The sequence below is a fragment of the Cetorhinus maximus genome, chromosome 1 (assembly GCF_964194155.1).
Source record: "Cetorhinus maximus chromosome 1, sCetMax3.hap1.1, whole genome shotgun sequence".
Taxonomy (NCBI): domain Eukaryota; kingdom Metazoa; phylum Chordata; class Chondrichthyes; order Lamniformes; family Cetorhinidae; genus Cetorhinus; species Cetorhinus maximus.
In genome coordinates this window covers 18,159,163-18,173,959 of record NC_135879.1, presented here as the reverse complement: position 1 = coordinate 18,173,959, position 14,797 = coordinate 18,159,163, and the positions used below count along the sequence as shown (strand labels likewise).

The 14,797-nt window shown below is 42.7% G+C and overlaps 1 protein-coding gene across 1 annotated transcript in view; it reads right to left on the bottom strand.

The window, feature by feature from the left end:
- The window catches only part of LOC144677927 (serine/threonine-protein kinase 32B-like), a 368,461-nt gene that overhangs the window by 245,933 nt on the left and 107,731 nt on the right, over positions 1–14,797 (bottom strand). Inside the window, exon 2 of the mRNA XM_078537920.1 lies at positions 11,476–11,531. Coding sequence (XP_078394046.1) covers positions 11,476–11,531 — 56 coding nt within the window. The remainder of the gene's footprint in view (positions 1–11,475; positions 11,532–14,797) is intronic.

The following is a 14,797-nucleotide window of genomic DNA, read 5'->3' as shown; positions in this document are numbered from 1 at the left end:
AAGGCAAGACTTGCATAGGGACAGGGATAAAGATGGGGGAACTGCAAGGCAAGTGGCATAAAATGGGAAGAAGAAGGGACGAGCAAGGTGCCACAATAAACTTTGTGGGGAGAGAGAGTACTATAGACTATAGAGGTAGAAATAGTGGACTGTTGTGATTTACAGGTCATCTGGTGGAGGCTAAAAAAAATTATCATCTGTACCTGAAAATTCAATAAAGTTCATCGTTGACATTTCCCGAAGGCTGTTATTGCAGCTGAGGTAATCATGAATGCTTGGCTGAGTTCCAAAATCTCAAAAAGCACTTATCTCAGCAGGGGAAGGGGGGGGGGGTTGCTGAGCTCACATTTTGATTGACAGTTAAAAGAGGCCATTAAAGGATTAGCTATGTTTGATGTGGTTACTGAATAGAGGATTGTTTTTATAACAGATTGAGCACTTGAGCAGATTTTAAAATTCTGAATGGGTTTCACCAGCTAGCCACCTCCTCCTCGTAACTCCCATCCCACCCTCACTCACCAGTTTGCCTGAGATCTAGCTCTGATCCTCAGCCTCTCCAATGCAGTGCTGTCAGCAGCCACTACACTTCCTTGGCACTGACATGCACTGAGAGCTGCCAGTCTCTGATTAGCACCAGCAGAGACTTCCAGCACCAGGGTCCTTAGTCCCAGGGAAGGCCTGCCGCTGGCCATTTAAGTGCCTGAGCGGTACTTAATTTGGTTAGCCTTTGCTAAAAGAGGCGACAAAGGGCTCTTGCCAGCTCCGTGCCTCAGGGAGATTTCTGTGCTCTTTCGTGCACATGCGCGAAAGAGCGCAGGCCCCGAATCAGCCTCCTCCCCCGGCCCGCACAGGGAGCGCTCAGCACTTCCAGGTGCGCGTCACGTTGGGCGGGCCTTAATTGGCCCGCCCACGTAAAATGGTGGCACGCAGCCAATCGCAGGCAGCGATCGGCTGCGTGCCCACCCTTGCCCACTCCCGCTCAGACCCCCCCGACAGGGAGAAAATTCTCGCCAAGTTACACTTCAGATTCGGCCAATAACCCATGAGCTCCAGTAAGGGGAACGTATGTGTGTTGATTTTCTACACAAGAACAATGGCCAGGATTTTACGGCCCTGCCATGGTGTGCCCCCGCACCCCCTGGTGGATGCGGCGAGCCATTTAAATTTCCATTCAGTTTGGCGGGGCCATAATACCCCGTTCGGCGGGAGGGGCCGTAAAATCCTGGCCATAATCTTTTAACTCTAATTAGGAACTAGCCACAACTCAAAAGGAATGAAGTGGTCAGGAATGCTTTCACAGCTGTGCTCGAAAGTACGGTTACAGTGCGCAGAGCTGAGAATACAAAAGAAAGCATCGGAGCAGCAAAACATGTTTCTTAAGAGTGGTCAAGGATATTGAAATACGTAAACAAATTAATTCACTGGTAATAATTTTTTTCAATGGTAAATAAAGATTGTGCAGCATGTAGCTGCAGTGAGTTCAGTAACCGAAAAGTATAGTAGTGCTTAAAACGATGTTCTAACAGTGACCTAAAATGTGTCAGAGCTCAAAAAGTCCACATCATCTCTGTCAATGCTAATAAAACCCAGATTCAATATTTTCTCTACACTGCTGAATGGAACACTGAGATCTTCACCGCTCAGTCTCTAACAGTAATTCCTACTTAATGTCAGGGAGAGTTGTCACTGCCAATCCTCTGAAGCAACTTTTCACCACAATTGAGCTGTCAATTTTTTCTTTACTGACCCTGAATCTCCGAATCAAAAGCGTAAGATCCCAAATAAAATGCATACATTTGCAGTGATCAGATGGTCTCTTGACTATTAAGATTGTGATACATGAATAAGTAACTAACCAAATAACTTCAGAACTCATGGGTTGAATTTTTAGACCCTGTTGGGTGTAGGCACAGAGCTGTACCGACGCAGAATTCCACACCACCACCAGCGTGCCCGTCCACTGGCCCCATCCTACCCCCGGGCCATTTTCCCAGAGATAGGATGGGGTGCAGCAGCTCTGAAATGTTACATCATCATGCGAGACGAGGGACATTTTTCCACTAGGAGCACCTATTGGCCTTATTACAGGGGCACATTGAATTTTCCTGCCTTAGACCCTTGTGCATTCCTGATTCAGGCCCATTCCCAGGCTGGGACCAGTGCCTGCGCATAAGATAGGGACCAATAGTGGAGCTCCATGCTTGAGACAGCAGCCATCAGAAGGCCCCAATCCATTTAAAACATCCTGAGAGGGCATTAAAAATTGCCAATATGCCCTCTTCACCTTTGGCCTGCCCCTGCAGGTCATAGAGTCATAGAATCATAGAATGATCATAGAAAGGTTACAGCACAGAAGGAGGCCATTCAGCCGGTCGTGTCTGTGCTGGGTCTCAGCCAGAGCAATTCATCTAATGTCTCTGTTCAGCCTTTTACCTGTAGCCTTGGAAATTTTTCCTCTTCAGCTAATAATCTAGTTCTCCTTTGAAAGTGATTGAACCTGCCTCCACCACAACCTCAGGTAGTGCATTCTAAATCCTAACCACTCACTGTGTATAAAAACGTTTCCTCATGTCGTTATTGCTTCTTTTGTCAATCATCTTAAATCAGTGCCCTCTGGTTCGCAATTGTTCCACCAATGGGAACAGTTTTTCCCCAGCTCCACTCTCCAGACCCTTCATGATTTTGAATACCTCCATTAAATCTCCTCTCAACCTTCTAGGTCCTCTATCGCAAATTTCCTCAGCAGATGGTGTTAATGGCCGACTGCCACTCTGATCTTTATTTGTCCCTTTCTATCATAAGCAGCATTTTCCTGTAAACAAATGCAAAACAATTATATTTTCTGTTATGGGCAGGAGGGTTGTTAATATAAACAGCACTAATTTCTCCTTTCACCACTTGTCCATAAACAGAAGTGTTTCTGACTTGTATCCCTCTTTATAAGTGGAGCTGTATTTCCCAATCCCTTGGTTTTGGTGTAATCGAATTGTGTATTAATAACTCCCCCCAGCAAACTCGAGCTAGGATAAACTCAAAGGGTTAGTTTATTTGCACACGTTCAAAACACAAAAAGAGGGTTCACAACATCCCCCTCACATTCAGATAGTAAAGAAAGGGATAGAGAAAAGAAATATTTACAGTGCAGAGACCACAGAGAAAGGAAATATTGTTTCACGTGGCTTCCAGAGTCCAGAATCAAAGTCCAATGAGGTATTCCTTCACGGAGCTCGGTGGGTTGAAAACCGATGCTGGATAATTCACTTTTCCGATGGTGTTGACTTCGCATGATGAGATAGGCATGTAGAGATGAATCAGTCTTTTAGGTGATGGTACAGAATTTCCAGCAGAAGCAGTGTAGATTGGGACAGGTCTTCAACCTGGGCAGAGCCTCTTGCCTGTGAGGCTGCTAGTTAGATGGTAAACAGCAGATGGAGCTATGCAGTTCACCAAGGCAACATTACTTATTCGTAAGCCAGAGGCCCATATCACATGTCTCCCATCTCTCCACCAGGTCTTTGACAAATGATGCGTGTCCATTGTCTGGATTCCAAAGACTGTTAAATGTCTCAGCCATTAGGAATTGAAATTACGGCTATGGAGCCTTTGTCTTAGCAGACAATCCATCCCATTCTGGCCAGCTTGGGTTATTAAATGTATAGCTCTCTTTTAAGTTGAGCTGTACAGCCCGTAGGTGGTCATTAGTGGTTCCTCAGAGATAACGAGGTGCAAGTTTTCTCAAAACTGCCAAGTAGTTTCTTTTGTTCAGGGGTCACAGGCAGGCATAGGTTTAGCTACTTTAAAGGTCTTTATTCATTTTTAAAATTTTAGAAATAGCAATGAGCATATCTATATATATGCTATAAAAATATACAGTGTAAGGTATTTGTCCTTCACAATTAGTTTTTGAAAGAACAGAGAACAGCATGCCCATGAAAGTGACAAGCAGACATGTCCATTGTATGACCCCAGGAATACAGCATGAATGTAGCCTATATTTATAGTATGATTGGTGGTCCGACAATCAAGATTTGTATGTTACATTATGTTTTTGTGCTGCAACAAAGTGAGTCCTTCAGCAATACAGGATGCTGTGCCTATGTGAATCATCAGAAAGGTTGCTTTGCTTGGGGTCTCAATGAAGCAGCGTGAGATGGGAATGCAAATGAACTAATCTTAGCTTGGCAGCCTTCACTAATTGGGAATGTTTCCCTCTCACCTGCTTCTCATAACTGGTGGAAGAGGAGGGCCGCAGTGATTTGTTTGACCGCCTCCACTTAGGCATTTTGTCTCATTGATTTTGGGGTGCTTCTCTGCTTCAATCAGTGAATACCACATTTTTGCAACAGCACCTAGGAGTAAGAGCTGCAGAGCAGAATCCTCAGAAGGAGCAGTCCTTCTGCAGTCCTCTTTACTGCCATTCTGAACTGGCCAGTATGCACTCCCTACCCCTCTGCGGGTAGAGTTAGGTAAAAACTGGAGAGGAAATAGGATTGCTGTCCCAAGTCGCCTGAAGATACATTGGGCATCAGCTGCAGGACCTGAAAAGCAACAACCAACAAACCTTGAATTTTGAGACTGTGGAAGAAAGAGGGATTAATTACTCATGCAGGGTATTCCTAATCTTTTCTTTTGTCTTCTGGCTGTGCCCAGGACTATACTCTAAATTGTTCCAGGCGCACACCCTACTGCCATGTTCCTTCAGGCACCATTCTCTACCTTACCTACAGGCTTATACTGAGTCTGCACCAATTCCAGATGCAGATCCAATTGTGTAATCCTGGGAAAGACCCAAAAATCCTGAGGCATCTTAGTGAAGACCTGGAATAACTGGTCTTCATCTCCTTTTCTTTTTGCTGCATGATTGGAACTATGTGTTCCCCAGATGCTGTAATGAGGAAAACCTCCCCTATTGTCTTTTTACCTCTCATATTTGAGTTAGACAAAAAGGCTGTAACAATACTAAGTGAATTGGGTTTGAGCAGTCTCAATTCGAAGTATAAGCTCAAATTGCCTGTAGCTTCCCAGTATCTCTAAATCAACAATCTTACTTGGAAAGGCCACATGGAAGATTGTCTGGTACAAAAAGATTAATATCTCCCCAGCGCAGTAAGGGATTGAGGTTAAGTAGGGGTGGTCATCTTTAGAAGTAGGCATGCAATACATGAAGGAAGAGTGTTTGAGATTGATCCTGGTCACCTGAAATGGAAATCCTTCCGTATCTTAGGACTAATAGTCTTGCCTAAATGAACAAATAAATTGGCTAAAACTGCTGGAGTTTAAGGACTACAAACATGTTCAGATTTGTTCAAGCATAATATCAGGAAACAACTGAGCGCACTATCACAGCAAAGGCTATAGTCCCCAACAACATCCGAGCTATAGCGCTGAAGACATCCTGTCAAATGAGTCACACCTTGGGTTAAGCTGTTCCAGTACAGTTACAACACTGACATCTAACTGACAAAGCGGGAAATTATTACAGTTATGTCCTGCACCACAAAAAGCAAGACAAATCCAATTTGGCCAATCACTGCCTCATCAGTCTACTCGCAATCATCAGCAAAGTGATGGATGATGTTGAAGACAATGTTATCAAGCAACACTTACTCAGCAAGAATCTGCTCCCCGATCTCAGTTTGGTGATGAGAAGAACATCCCACAAAAATTCATCCCCAAAGAGTTCAAAATAATTTCTCTAAATCAAACTTCATAACAAATACCAGATGGCCATTTGACCCATTGGATGGATTTCTGCTGGCGCTAGCTCTTCAGCTATCTGTTCTGATTCTATTTTCTCCCTTACATTTATTCTATTCATTATTTTGAAATACTTAACAAATTCCCTCAACATTTTTTGTAGTCCTTGCCTCAACAGTTGCTTATAAGGCATTGCATGTACAAATATTTAAAGCAAGACTCTAAATTTGTAACACACACTGCATACAAAAAATTATGTATGTATTAACACAGGCAAGAAAGACACTCCATTAAGTACTCCTTAACAACATCAACCAATCAAGTAAAACCAGCATGCACCGAACTGTCACTGACCAAATTTTCATGTCCTGTCATTTGCCTATAGTTCAGTCTTTAATATTATCCTGGGATCATGCAGCTTGAAATGATAAAAAGGTGCTTCCCAATTTTTTGGACTAGAAACCTTGTATGTCAAGTAGATGTGATGAGCGGTAGCAGGTGGTATCAGGTTTATGTGAAATGAATAACTATTTCATCGTTGATTGACAGATGGGTGAGCTGAGAAAGTTACACCTTGCCATTTCTAGCCTGTATGACTTTCTGACTCATGCTAGACTGACAAGTGTGTATATTCCAAAATAATTATTATTCAAGGTGGGCTTGAATAATAATGTTTGAGCAACTGAGGCGAGTGCCATTGTCTTTGTTAAATACGAGTCATATCTAGGAGAATTAGACTGAAGTAGTGCAAAGGACATACTCCTATGAGTGATGACGTCTTGAATTAAAGGTGAAATCTAAAAGTAGATTGAACCTTTGAAGATGTATGGAAACTATTCTGGGAAACACAATAACTTAACTGCAGTATCTTTGCAATGAAACCAACTGAATCACATTGGTATGCCAATATTGTATAATTGCAAATTGTAACAATAAAAGCAGATGTGCCGAAAATACAGAACCGATCTATTGTGGTAAATGAAATAGATAGGTTTCCTTTTAAGGTATGGTTGACCAGTAGAATTTGCTGACTTATCACAGGGGTGGTTACATAAGAACATAAGAAATAGGATTAGGAGTAGACCAAACAGCCCATTGAGTCTGCTCTGCTATTCAATATGATCATGAATGATCTTCTGCCTCAGCTCTACTTTTCTGCCTAGTTCCCATACACCTTGATTCTCTGAGAGATCAAAAATCTATCTATCTCAGCATTAAAAGTGTTCAATAAAGGAGCATCCACAACCCTCTGGGGTAGAGAATTTCAAAGATTCACAATCCTCTGAGTGAAGAAGTTTCTCCTCGTCTCAGTCTTAAATGATCAACCTCATATCCTGAGACTATGTCCCCATGCTCGAGATTCCCAAGCCAGGGGAAACAACCTCTCAGTGTCTACCTTGTCAATCCCCTTCAGAATCTTGTATGTTTCAATGAGGTTACATCTCATTCTTCTAAATTCCAGAGGCTATAGGCCCAATTTATTCAGCGTCTCTTCATAAGACAACCTTCTCATCCCAGGAACCAATGTAGTGAACCTATGCTACACCGCCTTCAACGCAATTATATCCATACTTAAATATGGTGACCAAAACTGTGCACAGTACTCCAGGGGCAGGATTTTGCCTTGGCAGGGGTGCTCGGCAGAGGTGGGCGGTGGCAGCAGGGAAGCTGACCGCAATCGGCTCTGCACTGCATTTCACGCAGACGGGCCAGTTAAGGCCTGCCCTGTGTAGATTGCAAGTGGCAGCACTGAGCGCTGCCTGTGCGGGCAGGTGGAGAAGGGAGAGCCGGGACTAGTGCACAGTTCACTCATGCACGAGAAAGAGTGCTTCAATCTCCCTGAGGCACAGAGCTGCCTCAGGGAGATTGAAGCGCCGTGTCAAAAAAATAATAAAGATAATAAAAATTTAATAAAACATGTCCCATCATGTGACTCTGTCACATGAGCTGGGACATGTTTTTAATTCAGAAATAAGGTTTTTATTTAATGTTTATTTGCTTTAGGAAACCTCACCCCACTCGTGGATGAGGCTTCCTAAAAAATGCGAAGGCCACTTGGCCTTTTTGACTGCCCGCCAACTGTTAAGTTGTACGGGCAGCGTAAATTTGAATTTATTTAGATTGTTAATGGCCTTAATAGGCCTTATGATTGTTGGCGGGCACGCAGCCGACTCTGGCACGCGCCCACCAAACGAAATATCGCGAGACTGCATGATGACGTCAGGACGCACACCCAACGTCATTGCGCATCATTTTACACTCAGGTATGTTGCGTAATATTCTGCCCCAGGTGTGGTCTCACCAATCTCTATATAATTGTGGCAAGACTTCCTTACACTTGTATTCCAATACCCTGCACTAAATACATTTCCACCTAGCTTCACATCATCAGCAAACTTGAATACATTACTCTTGGTCTCTTCTTCAAAGTTATTAACATAGTTTGTAAATAGCTGAATCAATGCAAGAAAAGCTCTTTGGAAATGCATGAACCCACTATCCCACTTCCCAAACATATATGCTCTAATGGCTTAGTTATCCATTCAATAGCTAAGGCATGCAGTTTTCAAAGATCCATGTTCAGTTTCTGGTTGCACTGTATGAGCTGATCTCAGCTGAGGTTAATAGAGGTATTAATATTGGTCTTATTGGCCCTGTGTTTAGAAGAGAGTAATTGTTCGGTGTACTTGCATCTTATTAGCATTATCGAGTGACCTGTGCTGGAGATGAATTGTGTATTTGGATGCCCAATGAGAATAGGATCCAACTTGCTGTGGTGCCTCATATGCACGCAATCTACAAACATTCCCTATCATGCCTCAGACATGAGTAATGGTTTCATTGGCAAGGTACTGAGGTCACTGTGAAACATACCTGGGATTCAGGACGGAAGGTTTCCGATAGTCCCCATGATCTGTGGACTCTTGCCGTGGTTCTTGGTTACTGGTATGCGTTAACTATCTTCCCTTAGAAAGACTGTAGTCATACACTGGTACTTGCTTTAAACTAGTTTATTAACACCACATATAAAAAGGTTACAGAGTAGGCATGTTGCTTCTGAGCACATTGTGTTCCAACCTCTCTCAAGAGAGTCTAGCACATGACTAACTGATGTCAGTGATACACCATCAATATCACCTATTAGCATATCTATTCTATTAACCCATTACAGTACACAGGAAAGCTGGGGAAAATGATAATATATAGATTATGCAGTTCAGTGGGAAATGATGAATCAAAATAAATTGCCAGACTGAGCCCTAGCAATTGCACATTCTTTAGCAAATCCCTAATGATCTGAAGCATTTAATGTCTTCAGAGAAAATTAGCTGTGAAAATAGAAATTGAATAAGGAAACCGAAAAATAAAAATAGGCCTAAAAATTATGTTAAAAGAAATCTGCTCTCCACATTCTCAAATAAATTACAGGTAAAGCATAAGAAAAGTATGATCATGATCCATGCCTGTTTGTGTTTTAAGTTCCACTTAGAAAAATAATTCTGCTCAAGGTGATACACATTAATCCATTGCAGAAGATTCCTTCGGCAGCTGCACCAATGATATGGGTGGGCTGCGGATCCCCATCTGAGCCCAAAGTCAGGGTTCCAACACCCACTTGAAAATTCAGCCCCATATGTCTGCCCATTTCACCAGTCTACCTCTGTCTGCCTGAAGTCTGTCGCTAACTTCCTCACTGTTTACTACGTTTCTGAGCTTTGTTTCAATTGCAAACTTTCAATTTATGGCCTTCATACAGAAGTCTGGTTCATTAATATATAATCCACAAAGAGCAGTATTTCCAAAACTGACACCTCTCCATTTTGAAAAATAACCAAGCACCACTGCTCTTGGCTTTCTGTCCTTTAGCCAACTTTGTGTCCAGACTGCCACTTCCCCTTTAATCCCCTGGGCTTCCATTTTGCTAACAAAGTCCATTACCTGCTACTTCATCAATCACCGCTTGAAAGTCCATATCAACCACACTACCCTCATCAACCCTTTCTGTCACTTTATCAAAGAACTCAATCAAGTTGGTCAAGCGTGAATGACCTTTAATAAATCCATGCTAGCTTACATTTATTGATCCACATTTTTCCAAATCCCAATTAATTTTGTCCCGGGTTTAATGTCTCTAAAAGCTCCACAGCATGGACATTAGGAACTCTGTGCAAAAGTTTGCAGTCTTTCCCTATCATCAAAGTTTAGAATTCTGCATGGATTTATCAGACACAGCACATCTTAACACAGCTTCTGGGCTTTTGTCCAGCAGTTGTGAGTGCAGCGTCCATCAGAGTGATTACTGAGAACTTGACTTTCACAATGAGATGTGGCCAAACCTACCCTTTCCCTCTATTCAGAATGTGTTTTGATGCTGCTTGCCCTTTGCCATGATAGTTGCAGATCAGCCATGATCTCATTGAATGGCGGAACATGCTCGAGGGGTTAAATGACATACTCCTGTTCCTGTGTTCCTGTGTTCCTTGGAGCTGCTCATTATTGATTGAGGTGTTTTCTTCTGTTAGCCTGGAGCACTTATTCCAATTGATGATAGTTCCTCTCACCAGTGTTGTTGCTGTTTCCATGGTACTGAAGTCAGATTTTTTAAATCATGGTATGCACCATCAAAGCAGATAACCAGTAAGCAGTAACTGGGGAAGTAAAGTGCTCAAAATGATCAGAAAACACTTGCCACTCTGCTTTTTGTTTTACTATTTTATCAATAGATACAAAAAAAGGGCAGACTATTCAGCGTGTGAATATAAGTATTAAGATTGCATTCCCTACTGTGACAATCTATTAGTTATTTTTATTTATCAATCAAAAATGTAATTAGCCTCATCTGGATTCCCAAATAGCCACATGTGGCCAGTTGTTAACATATTGGACACTGTGCTATCCTAATTACAGAGAATAAAATAACCTATTTTCTCTAGTGATGCAACCAACTTTACAGTGCATACAAAGATTGGATGTTTTAAACGGGTCATATTTTTCTATATTATTCTATTTTGTGCATATACTTTATTTATATACCGCCAAATATTATTAATAATTATACAGCAGCGTTATTTATTGGGCAGAATCTTCTGGTCGGCGTGTGGGGGGCAGGCCCCACATGCCGACGCGTAAGATGACGTGCGGTGACGTTGGGCGTGCGTCCTGATGTCACTGCGCATCATTCCAATCCTCAGTTCAGCGGGCGCGCGCCCGCCAAACTGTCAAAGGCCTGTTAAGGCTATTAATGAACTATTAAAGTACATGTCAGGGCTGCCCATCCAACCTTAAGGTTGGCGGGCAGGTGAAGAGCCCAGGCGGCCTTCATATTTTTCATGGAGCCTCATCCATGGGTGGGATGAGATTTCATGAAGGATTTATTAGTGAAATAAAATTTTTTATCAAAATTCATAAACATGCCCCAGCTTATGTGACACTGTCACATGAGGGGACATGTCTGAAGAATTGTTTTAATCCTTTTTTTTTCAATTTTTCAGAATGAAGTTAATCTCCCTGAGGCAGCTCTGTGCCTCAGGGAGATTTCTGTCCTCTTTTGCACATGTAGGCCCCAACTCTCCCTCCTCCCCCACCCGCACAGGTAGCGCTGAGTGCTTCCGGGTGCGCGTCACACTGGGTGGGCCTTAATTGGCCCGCCAACGTAAAATGGCGGCGCGCAGCCGATCGTGGGCGATGATCAGCTCCGCACCCGCTCCCAACCGGCCCACCCAACGGTGGGAAAATTCTCCCCATTGTTTTGTTAAAAAGCATTAAAACATCATTTACCTTTCCGAAACTTCCTTTTCCAATTGCTCGAAGGATCTGGAAATGGTCAAAGTTAACTGTGGAAAGAGAAACAAAGGAAACAAATTTAGCACAATCATTGAAATTGCAGTTAGTTTTAAGATATCTTTGAAAGATATGAACATACAAGTTAAAGTGCAAATTCAAAGACTATGAAGAAGGAATTCACATTATCTCGTTACTATGCCCAAGGTAACTTTAAAGCTGCTGCAGGAACAATTAGCATTTTTCATGCAACAAAAATGTGTCTAAAGGCACATTACAGCATGAGCGATAGGTGTCAAAAATGAAGCTAGGAGAAGTGACAGCAGATATAATTGAAAATGTAAGCTTTGAAAAGAATTTTCAATGTTAAGGGAGGGGTGGAAAACTTCTGGCAGAAAAATTAGGCTTTCAGCATGGGTGGCATTGAGGTAGATGTACAGACAAGCAATGTCCTAGAGGTAAAAGTGAACGGGCTTGGCATTGGACCAGCTTTGGGATTCAAAGCTCAGCTCAGGGCCCCGTGGTTGTGCACCATCTGCTTTGAGTTTGAATGAGCACCTAGGGAGCAAGACCCTGAGGCACAACTTTTCTTATTAGTTCTAAACAGGGTAGCTTCAGCCATGCCAATGTTGAGCACCAGAGTGTTCTGGCTTACTCAGGCCTTGCTGCCAGATATTCAATCAAACAGCATTGTGACAGTTGTGGAATAAAGAGCGAAGACAAAAATAGAGCTAGGTGCTATCAAAGTTGATTGCGCGCTTGCAGGTGCTGTTGCCGAGGCCAACGTGTAAATTAGGAATGGAGCCAAGAATTATGGCCTGGGCCATATTGGAGATGACACGTTGCTCTTTATTACTTATCTGAATTAATCATGTGCAAAGAGAGAAAAAAAAACAATATCTGACCTTGTTTTTCAAACATGAAAAGCTAATGTTGCAATAACTACATTGAAAATCATGTGCATTTGATTGTAGTTTTTCAAAAATATTTGAATGTTTGAGAAGCTTCTGTAATGGCTTTTAGCAATAAACATGATAATGTGCCAAAAAAAATCTGAATTAGAGGAATCTGCTTCTGCAAGATTTTGTAGAAAATTGCCTTACTGTTTCCTCTGTGGAAGAAGTTTTAATTTCAGAACCACTTAGGATTCTTTTTCTGTGCATTTTTTAACCACCTCCCCTCAAAGCATTGTTATGATGTGGCAGATGATATAAAAGCTTTCATGTTGCCAATATTGTCATATCTTGGAAAAATAACCACACTTCTTAGCCTTGCTTATCTGGCTGGTTGTAAACAGGCTATCATCTCTTTGAAATCCAAACAATTCCTTCACTTACCTAAAATGCAAATTCCTTTCCACCTTACATGCATGTTTACATCCGTGTTTACTCACTAACATTTCAAGTACATTTCTTCACCCAGCTTCTTTTGATAAGTTCAAGCTTGCAGTCTATTTGACTCCAAATGTAATTAACTCACACAGACAGAACCATCTACGCTCACACCCATAAACCTATTTTACAACAAACCAGAAAAATATTATGAAAATTATTTTCATAACAGAAATTTACTTTCATGACAGTGCTCATTTTTGCCAGGGAACATGTGTTGGACGTTATTGAGCAACATTAGAGCCAATTCTAATCCTGTTTACATAGAGGCCTAAAAACTGGGTTCCTGAACAACAACTTGTATCAAGAACATTGACTCTTTTGTACCTTTAACCAGGAGATGCTGAGGCAAATATTAACACCCCAATTACTAATTTGATTTGAGATCAACTAATTTAGCATAAACCAGCAATTAAACCTGGAATCCACTGCTCTCTCAATACCATACAATGCATATACTGGTTTATCACATCTTCCAGGTGGTGATGTTCCCATCAGTCTGCTGCCCTTGTCGTTCCAGATGGTAGTGGTCATGGGTTTGGAAGGTGCTGCCTAAGGAGGCTTGGTGAGTTCCTGTAGTGCATCTTGTAGATGGTACACACTGCTGCCACTGTGCGCGAAAGAGCGCAGAAATCTCCCTGAGGCACGGAGGACACACACCCGACATCACCACGTATCATTTTATGCGTTAGCAAGCGGGCCCCGCCCTCGCTCGCCAACCCGAAAATTCTTCCCCTGGAACTGGGATGATTGGCCTCCAACAACCATAACCATCTTACTTTGTGCTAGGTATGACGCCAAAAGCTTTGAGTTTACTCCCTGGTTCCCATTGACTCCAGTTTTGCTAGGGCGCCTTAATGCCACACTCGGCCAAATGCTGCCTTGATGTCAAGGGGAGTCACTCTCACCTCATCTTGGGAGTTCAGCTCTTTTGTCCATGTTTGAACCAAGGCTGTAATGAGGTCAGGAGCTGCGTGGCCCTAGCTGAACCCAAACTAAATGACAGTGAGCAGGTTATTGCTAAGCAAGTGCCACTTGATAGTACTGTTGATGACTCCTTCCGTCACTTTGCTGAGGATCGAGAGTAGACTGATGGGGCGGCAATTGGCCAGGTTGGATTTGTTCTGCTTTTTGCGTATAGGACATACCTGGGCAATTTTCCACATTGCCAGGTAGATGCCAGTGTTGTAGCTGTACTGGAACAGCTTGGTTAGGGTTGCAGCAAGCTCTGGAGCACAAATCTTCAGTACTATTGCCCGAATGTTGTACCCATAGCTTTTGCAATATCCAGTGTCTTCAGCCGTTTCTTGATATCTTGGAATAAATGGAGTTGGTGGAGACTGGTATCTGTAATGCTGGGGAGCCCCAGAGGAGGGAGAGATGGATCATCCACTTGGCACTTTTGTCTGAAGATTGTTGCGAATTCTTCAGCCTTATCTTTTGCAGCAAATGTGTTGGGCTCCCCCATCATTGAGGATATTTGTGGAACCTCATCCTCCAGTGAGTTGTTTAATTGCTCACCATCATTCACGACTGGATGTGGCAGGACTGTAGAGCTTATATCTGATCTGTTGGTTGTGGAATCACTTAGCTCTGTCTATCACTTGCTGCTCATGCTGTTTGGCATGCAAGTAGTCCTGTGTTGTAGCGTCACCAGGTGGACACCTCATTTTTAGGTATGCCTGATGCTGCTCCTGGCATGCCCTCCTGCAGTCTTCATTGAACCAAGTTTGATCCCTAGCTTGATGGTAATGGTAGAGTGGGGAATATGCCAGGCCATGAGGTTACAGATTGTGGTTGAATATAATTCTGCTGCTGTTGATGGCTCACAGCACCCCATGGCTGTCCAGTCTTGAGTTGCTATATTTGTTTGAAATCTATCCCATTTAGCACAGCGGTAATGCCACACAACAAGATGAAGGGTATCC